The sequence below is a fragment of the Notolepis coatsorum genome, assembly GCF_963971535.1.
Source record: "Notolepis coatsorum genome assembly, chromosome: 2".
Classification (NCBI taxonomy): domain Eukaryota; kingdom Metazoa; phylum Chordata; class Actinopteri; order Aulopiformes; family Paralepididae; genus Notolepis; species Notolepis coatsorum.
In genome coordinates this window covers 194,552,891-194,562,520 of record NC_140166.1, presented here as the reverse complement: position 1 = coordinate 194,562,520, position 9,630 = coordinate 194,552,891, and the positions used below count along the sequence as shown (strand labels likewise).

At 44.8% G+C, this 9,630-nt stretch overlaps 1 protein-coding gene across 2 annotated transcripts in view; it reads right to left on the bottom strand.

Moving 5' to 3' along the window:
* The window catches only part of tnfaip8l1 (tumor necrosis factor, alpha-induced protein 8-like 1), a 32,381-nt gene that overhangs the window by 1,258 nt on the left and 21,493 nt on the right, over positions 1-9,630 (bottom strand). Inside the window, exons 1-2 of one of the 2 annotated variants that reach the window (XM_084308811.1) lie at positions 7,213-7,344; positions 164-443 (exon numbers count right to left, since the gene is read on the bottom strand). In XM_084308811.1, the coding sequence (XP_084164937.1) occupies positions 164-443; positions 7,213-7,255 (323 nt within the window). In that variant the 5' untranslated portion in view covers positions 7,256-7,344. Of the gene's footprint in view, positions 1-163; positions 444-7,212; positions 7,345-9,630 lie in introns of those variants that run through there. The other variant, XM_084308812.1, reaches the window with a different exon arrangement.

The window sequence follows — 9,630 nt, the reverse complement described above, 5'->3', positions numbered from 1 at the left end:
TGCACCACTGGCAGTTTCATAAATTCTCACCAAAACATATTTTTCTCATGTAGCCTATAGCATTATTCAAGAATATAAACACTACATATGCCCAAAAACAAACTTTTAAATCGCCCCACCTTCTGCCAACAATAAAATAATACTAAGACGACATGCTCCCTACCTGAAGCTCTCGACCAGGACCAACTCCTCATTGTTGAACTGGTTGTTCCTGTAGAGCACGCCCAACTTCACCACCATCTTGATCAGGTTCTTGATGATCTTCTGGGCCTCCTTGCGGTTGCGTGTGAACTCCTTGGTGACGCGGTACAGCTCGTCCAGGACCTCGCTGCTCGTGTCGTCGATGAAGAGGCTGGCCACGCTCTTGGTGGCCATCTTGCTCATCAGCTTCTTCTGGGCCTGAAGGGCCAGGTTCTTGGTGCTGAACGAGTCCATGGTCCGATCTGGAGAAGGGGGGGTGAGATGGAGAGAGGAGAAGGAGGAGTATCATCATCAACCTTTATTTATACTCGAAAATACAATTGAGGTCACCCTCATTTTCAATGTCGTCAAGACTTTAGACATTTCAATGTACACATTTCTACAATATAACAATAATAAATATTAAATATGAATAACTATCTATATAGTACTCTTCACACATGGACCGCAGTCCAGAGTGCACCACAGCAATTAGTATTAAAATGAATACATAGGCATAAAATCAGCACACAAATTTATAAAAAAAAAAAAAAAAAAAAAAAAAAAAATGCATACATGAGAATAGGTATAAATTATGAGAGACAATAAAAGTAGTGCAATGTAAACGTGCAGACTAATAGGCATAAAATAAGTACAATAGTACAATGTCGCTTGAAGGCATGTGAACCCCCCCGGGAACAGTATTGGAGAGCATGAGCAGAAGTGTGTGTGTGAGCATGAGAGAGAGAGAGAGAGAGAGAAAGAGAGAGAAGGGAGATAAGAGTATGGTCATTAAAGAAATCACGGAACAGGAATATATCGTGTAGTAGTATATATAAGCGGGGGGAAGCAAGTGTGGAGAATAGTGGAGCTGACTTCCCAGGGCCCCAAGCTAGGGGGTGGGGGGCTCAAGAGGGTCTGGACTAAAAGGTTTGTTTTAAAAGTTCAAAAAGGTGGCATTTCTTGTGCAGGCAATTGAGGCTCAAGTAAAACTATCCTTTTATCCTCCATTTCCCAAAATATCGATACTTTCTGCAGTATCGATACCAGCTGGCTTGCTTGCAGTGTTCTACCGCAAGTTGTTGACAGACAGACGCACGCTGTTGCAGAGCACGCATGCCCCTCCTCCTCCTCCGTGGCAGCCCTCCCCCTCGCAGACCTGTCTTCAGTTTGTAAACAAAGATTTTAGCTCCGAAGATGGCTAGTGCAGACTCCGCAACTTGTGCTTGTGGATAAAGAAAACAGCAGAAGTGCTGTTTGGAAGTACTTCGGGTTTGAAGTAAACGACGAAGGAAAAGCTAAAGCCCATTTGCAAGCGTTGTTACAGAGCAGTGCCAACGATACAGCTATTAGCTAACGTTAGCTAGTCGTTCCTCCGTTAGCTTATGCTAGCTAGTTGGCCACCTTTATAATTACTTCATGGAAAATGGAGTAACGTTAAGTCGAGTTCATTCATACTACACTAGTACACGCATGAACTCGACATAACGTTACCCCGTTTCCATGAAGTGTTTAATTAGCAGCAATCTTTTTTCTTTTTTTTTAAAGATTTTTTTTGGCGTTTTATTGCTTTATTACTACTGGGCAGTCCAGTACAGAGGAGAAATGGGAGACAGAGTGGGGGGAAGACATTCAGGAAATAACGACGGATTCGGGAATCGAACCCGGGTCGCCCGTGTCGCGGCTGAGCGCGCTATGTGGTTCGCCACTGGGGCGCCCCAATTAGCAGCAATCTTGTTGAAAATGTAACGTTAATAAATGCTCCGAGTATAGCTCCGGAGAAATATCTCTCTCTCTCTCTCGCCGTCATGAAAATTGTTGTAGTTGTTTTAACCAAATGAAAAGCAGCAGCACTATTGCATAACTGAGTCATGTTTGCTATGTATTTCTTTCTTTAGGGGAGTTTGTTTCACAGTTTTAGCATGATGTTTTATAGATGGCTAGGTTAAACAGGTTTTTGTTTTTAAGAGGGGTTTGATTTAGATTAGATAATTTAGTTATTTTTAAATGTCTGATCTAAAGATAAACAAAGGGTTTTAAAAAAAGTGTATATACATATTTTTTTTTTTTGGTATCGAAAATGGTATCGAATATCGATACTTTTCAAGGTATCGTATCGAAGTCGAAATTCCAGTATCATGACAACACTACTCCCTATACCCCTGTATATAAGGAAATACATTTGATTTGGTTTTGGGTTTCTTATATCAGATAATATTTCATAATGTAAATATAAAAGTAAAATACCCTTGTCCAATAATGGGACCAGTCTTATTGGACAAGGGGGGGGGGGGGGGTGCTATCAAATAGGACAGAATGACTCAGAGTATGTACCAACAAGTAACTATGAGAATAATAATGTGACATCAAAGGTAGCATGGAGGAGTAACGGGTCACAGCACAAATTGCAGAGCTGAAAATGTAATTGGGATGTCAGTCCATTTGGAGAACAAGTTGTGCATGTACGTGTGTGTGTGTGTGGGGGGGGGGGGGGGGGGGGGGGGGTAAGTAAGTGTGTGTGCATTTGTTGATTTATGTATGTGCTCCTGCGTGTGAGTGAGTGTGTGTGTGTGTGTGTGTGTGTGACTGTCTGTCTGCCGAAGCAGGATGACTCACTGAGAGGCTGTGCCCATCATGTCAGCTCATAAATAGTGGGTCAGTGGGGGCCATAGGCTTTCACTTCCTCAAGATCTTTATCAAGCAAGCTATAGCTCCACACACACACACACCACACACACACCCCCTATTGTCCAGTTCTCTAGGTTTGTACATTTGTTTCCCTCAAAACAAAATTGCTCCTTTTCAAATTCCCTCCCCTCCCTTATCTACTTCACCCAGCGTCAAGAAAAGAAGATAGATACTAATTTCCTCTCTGTGCATTCAGTAGAAAGCTATCCAGGGCCAGGCTGCAAGCTAGCCTAGCACAGCACAAATGAATGGAAGCGGATACAGACCACTAGCCTAGCTTAAAACCCCGGGAGAGGGTTTTTTGGCCAACAGCTAGGCTAGCTGATCCGTATCCGCTTCCATTCATTTGTGCTAAGCTAGGCTAGCTTGCAGCCAGATAGCTTCCTCCTGAACGCACAGAGAGGAAATTGGTATCTATCCATCTTCTTGGCTGACTCTGGAGAAGACGGTAAGCGCATTTCCCATAATGCTGGTGTGTTCCTTTAAACACCTTACAGTCCCAGTGGGAGTCGAAACCCCAAACCCTGGCAGTGGTTCATGCTCTACCTTTACATTTAGCTACAGAACCATCATCCAACCAATTACAACAGGATGACATTTGTGCAATAGTCACGGAATGTGTATTATTAGCGAGGCCAGTAAACAAAAAGCATACATTAAACACAAACCATAGCCTACATATAACATAAACGGCTTTGAATATTCATTCAACGGTTAAAAACAACAATCAAGATATAATTAGCATTAGAGTTTGGGATTTCTGCTGTGAATCCAGGAAAGGTTGATCAATCTCACTGCTGTACTCCAATGTAAAGTCCAGAACAACCGTCCGACCTCTCAAATTCTAGACAAACCTGCAAATGTGTATTAATTATACAATACGTTAGTAGAAGAGCAGAGGAAGCTTCCTGTATTATTCAGTGAGATGCATTTCCACGCAAGGAACGCTGGCAACACGTTTTCAATTAATTTAAAAGAATGGGGGAGAAAAAGATGACTAAACAGTCACACCTTATTTTCCTGATGCATTACTTCCCCACTGATATGCCGAATGTAGCCTAGTCGCTGGCAGTCACAGAGGAACAAATTTATTTAGTGTCAGCGTCCAATTAAAATAACAAGGGAATAATAAACCGAAGCGATCTTCCTTCACTTACAAATAACATCAAAGCTTTATTGAAAATCTGTATGACTGACAAATTGCTAATTCATGAGCTTGTGAATAGTAACAGCCCAGGCTAGAAAGGGGTTATTAGTGTGCCGCACAACAGTGAACATTATATGGGCGGCTACGTGGTGTAGTGGGCAAGGCGCTCGCCACGAAATGCTGGAGACGCTGGGCTCGTCAGTTCGAGCCCAGCGCTCCACATTTGCTTTCAGTTTAGCTGGTCGTCCGTACTAATACACATTGGCCGTATTAGGGGGTGGGAAACTGATGGGTGGGGATCGGGCGTTGTGGACAGCGACTCCTACAGGTCGGTTGGTGCGCCTGCGCAGTAGAATCAGGAAGTGTCGGGGGCAGCGTGAGCCTCCCACGCGTTACTCCTCGCCACTGAGAGATCGAGCTGCGCAGGTGAAAAGATGCGACTGCTGTTACCTCAAGTACCGGAGGGGACTTGTGCTATGTATGACTTAGTCCACATTGCAGCCGGCTTGTGGGAGGCAAGAAACAGCGTCCGTGACAGGGGAGGGTTGAATTGGATGATACGAAATTGGGATGGGAGAAAATATAGAAAATGGGAGAAAAAGTGGATCAAAAAACATTATACCCCACTGTGACTTGTGATTTCTTATTCTCGTTAGTACTACTGTACAATATGAGTCTCTCTCTCTCTCTCTCTCTCTCTCTCTCTAAGAATATCAATAAGACTTCATGGAGAGAGCCAGCAGGATGCCTCCTAGGGAAAAGACAGAGAGGAGTGGGGGTGAAGGGAGTGAGTGAGCAGAGAGAGAGAGAGGGAGGGAGGGGGAGAGATGGAGGGAGAGAGAGAGAGGGAGGGAGAGAGTGCAGAGAGAGAGAGCGAGAGAGAGAAAGATCACACTTCTCTGGAAATGTTAGTGTTGAATAAGAGTGCTGCTTTATTTCAGTAGGTCTCCTGTTGAGTCGGACCAAACACTGTCCAATTTAAGAATTCAGAAGAGATATTATTACAATGGTCTAGGACAGTACGATCAATATGTATGAACATGAGCTCTCTCCCGAAGCCAGAAACCAGAGAGCTAGACTCATACATAGACATCAAGTGCAACGTCTGGAGCTGCTCCACAGACAGGAGAAGGGGCAGCATGGCAGAAGCGCCTGGGGGGGGGGTTCTGGGGACAAGAGTACATGTTCTGTTTCAGACTATATACCAGATGACATCACAAGTCTGAGTCCAGTTCTGGTTGAATTCCCCCGGTGTCTGGCTTTGGGAAAGAGTTCATATAGTGAGTGGACCGTCCTAGACCATAGGAATAACGTATAGGAGTAGCATTCCTCTTAAAAGTCTAGCACCTGTTAGGCTGTTACGGTGATAGGGATGAGACGCTTCGGATGAGACGCTAAACCGAGGTCCTGACTGAACCCAGGACGCCTATCGCAAAGAGTAGAGGGTTCCCCAACGTTCCTGGACAAATTCCCAATCAGGTCTCTGACATCAAGGCCACCTAATCATCCCTTCCCCTTAATTGGCTGATATCAATCATCCCTGTCTCCTGAGCCGTTCAGCCATTGTGTAGTGTGTATGGCAGCCATTGAGCCTGCGTAGCCCAAGGTTGGATGCTACCAGTGGTGGTGAAGGAGGCAATTTCCACCCTACATTGTGGAGAGCGCTTTGAGTGTCCAGAAAAGTGCTATAAATGTAATTTATTATTATTATTATTATTAGCATCCTCTCGCCTCTGCCTGTACTGCAGGTCTATTGGAAAGCCTTTCAGAGTGCTGATCACGGATCGCTGACAGATCCTCTGGAACATGCATTTAATTATTATGATCAGAATTTCAAAACCCACCCTCAGGACTATACTCTCATGACAAATATAGGCTCTGAAAAGGATGCTTTTCCCCCTGCATATTCCACAGTGATGGATGGGGGGGAGGTGACAAGGATGAACAAAAGAGGGGGGGGGTATTATTATTCATCCTGCCAACCACAGTGCGTCCGGCAGAGACAGTTTTGAGAGGAGAAACTGAGACGGCAGGGAAACACGGATCACGACACTCGTGGATAAGAATCAGACACTTCATATTCACCCCCTTCTCTTTCTCTCTCCGCTGATGGACAGGTTAAGGCGGCTGGAAGAGAAGAAACAGAGAAGAGTCCTTTCAAAAGAAAGCAAACCTCTCAGAATGAAAATCTCTCTCTCTCTCTCTCTCTCTCTCTCTCTCTCTCTCTCTCTCTCTCTCTCTCTCTCATCAGAGACCCGACCTGTCACAGGCGTCAACGTTCCACAGCACAACCTACTGATGAATAATACCTTCGGGAAGGAGACGAGGAGGAGGAGGGGGGGTGAGAGGGATCCGTTTGTCTTTCATGCCGGTGAATCCAAACTACTTTTAACTTGTGATGCAATGAGCGCCCAGACGAGTCTGTTTGAGGGTTTTCCACTCAAAAAGAAAAAAAATAATGACACAACAACACGCCCCCCCGGCGCACATCAGAAAGACAGAGGGGGAGATCCTCATTCTTGCTCATTCTCTCGCTCTCTCTCTCTCCTCCTCTGCCCCCCCTCCTTCCTCCTCCCACGGTCGGCAAGAGAACCAAAGACGTCACAAAAGGGTCCTCATGGGGATAAGCGCTTAGGATGATGAAAAGGTTTTCTATCAAGATTCCTTTTTAGTGACTTCGCAGCATGAGAGTTGTCGGTGCCAAAAGTAGGAGGCGCGTGAAGGCGGGCGCTGGGGAGCAGTCGGTCATCCCTGACACCCTCGCCTCTATTTATACTGGCAGAGTGTTAATGGATGGAAGCCAGAGAACGAGACATGACAACATCGCGGTGTGTTCCGGCTAAATATACAAGCGGAAGTTATCAACACATGCACACGCACACCTAGACCGACACACACACACACACACACACACAAACGCAAACAGCGACAGGGCAGGTCCGGCTGGCTGAGCCTGAGCGATATAAGATTAAATGGAAAAACAGAGATGGAGCGGCAGCCAACAGCTCCTCCGCATAATTAGAGGAAAAACAACAACTAGCGTCTCACTCAGAATAAGCCAGCATAAATTCATTCATGACAACATGTGGGCCAAAGCTACATGACTCATGGAAATGAAATTGGACCTTGGTGTGAACCAGACCTTTTCTGGCAGCCACCCGGACCCTGCCTGGCTAGTCTACCCCAAGGACACTCACCCTCCAGCAGGTGTAGACAAGTGTGTCTGGCAGTGGCTTCCATGCTGGCCTGGCCGGAGGGGGGCTAAAAGGAGGAGGCCTTAAAAAGGTAGACTCTGCTGTCAGTGACCTCTAGGCAAAAGAGCCCTGCTTGGTGTTGCACTCTGTAAAAAAAGAAAAAGAAAAGAAAAATCAGACCTCTCTTGGCAGAGCCTGAGGTGTGGCCAGCAATAGCAACACATCCCCTATCATCCCCACATCAGACCAAAACAAGTGCAAATACCAAGCAGGGCTCTTTTGCCTAGAGGCAGGGAGCGAAATTAAAGCCCGCCAAGCGCCATTGGCGGGCAGATTTTACGTTTGGCGGGTGGGACTGAGAGGTCTGTCCGCCATGTGGCGGGCAACGAAACAGTCATGTGAAAACCGATCGAATAACATGATCCAATTCTTAGCGGAGTTCTCACTCGCTGTCAAGCACACAGACATGCAACGTGCTGCTCCTCCCTCCTCCAGCCCCTCCCAACCCCATGTAAACAGAGAGGCTAGAGTCTAACGTTAGCTACCGTTACAAAATGACCCAGTCAACTATTCACTTTTAGTTTAATACTGAGGCATTGTCCGTTATCTAGCCGGCTAGCTACTGATAGCTCCCGATATCAACAAATGCTCCAGCAAGTCTAGTAGTGCATAATACCTCCGTTGGATAGGTAGCTACCTAGTACACGTTAGCTCCAGTAGGGTCCAGCTGCAGCGCTGGAGAATCCTTGCTGGAGCTGGAGGCTACAGTATAGGGTCCAGCTGCAGCGCCGGAGAATCCTTGCTGGAGCTGGAGGCTACTCGAGTATACACACAGACAGTGAACGTTTGCAGATAGCGAGCATTTTGACTTGTTGCGTGGTGGCGATGTCTCGCAGATAATACAACTACAAGTATGATTATATAATATATATATTTTATAAAAAAAAAAAAAATTAAAAAAATTGGCTGGTAAGAAATATGCTTGGCGGATAGATTTTTCTCATCTACCAGCCACTGGCCGGTGAGTCAAAAAGTTAATTTTGCTCCCTGCCTAGAGGTAGTGATGCACGATATATCGGCCGCCGATATAATATCGGCCGATATGGCCGTTTTTTTACACATCGGTATCGGTCCGATATCAAGATAGGGCCGATATGGGCCGACAGTACAAAATAAAAGAATAAAAAAATGTCATTATCTGGAGGGAGGTAGTGTGACCTTCCACACGTTATACTCTCCCGGTGAGAATCTGCGCAGCCAGGCTGACTGCCGGCTGGCTGCACATGCGTCGGAGGAAAGCATGCGACAGTCTCCGGCCTCCCCGACCAACAGTAGGGGGGAGTGCGCAACAACCAGGAAGGGGGGTTGGGAATTGGCATAACGACTAACAGTGGGAGAAAAATCGGAAAAAGTAGGGGGAAAAAGATTAAAAAAAAAATTAAAAAAAAACATTTTTTTTACATGTTTTGGCCTTAAATAGTTTCAAAATATCAGTAATTTCTGAAAATAAATTGCAAAAGTAAAAAAAAAATGTATGCATTTTGGAAAATAGCTCTTTATTTGATTATCATAAAAAAGTGTTTTCTATACAGAGATATCGACATCGGTAAATATCAGTATCGGCCAGAACAGCAATATTAATATCGGTTATCGGTATCGGCCACAATTTTCACATCGGTGCATCACTACCTAGAGGTCACCGTTTGATTTTGTATACAAGATGTACAAAGAAGATATATATTTTTGAGAGGTACAGGGATGAGGAATGAATGAGGAATGAGCCTCAGGACTGAGACGCTCGTTGTTGATGATGTGATTATTGGGACATGCTGGATGGGCACCTGCACGATGATTATGTACACGTACATTTACAGTAAGGTAATTATTAAGGTAGTTTAGTTATATTTGATCAAAACCAAGGTAAATATTTAAGTTGTATATGATGAACAGAAGGTATTTATTTCTATATATGATATGTGTTGTGAAGGGCCAGATTAAACCGAATATATATATTTATTTATATATATATATTTAATTGTATTTGTATATTCTCTAATATTCCTTGATATCCCTTGTATATTCCTTGTACAATATGCATTGAATATCCATTCTAGCCTACTGAACATCCCATAATAGTCTCCATTCTACTATTGGTCGAGACCTTGGTGCCAGACTGCCATACCCCTCAGACCCAGTTCAAACGTACCGCTCAACATGTACGAACAAGTCCTAGTTCCGCGTAGGAATCTGGCTACCGCACCACTAATGGGACTATTTGTTCATAGTGCGTATATATACTGCGCTACTAAAGTAGGACTTCCTTTTTCAGTCCAGTTTCTTACCCTCCAATAGAGTCACAGACGTAAAGCCTCCCCGCGACGCCACGTGTGGGAGTAAGGCCAAGTTCGCCTACCATCGGTA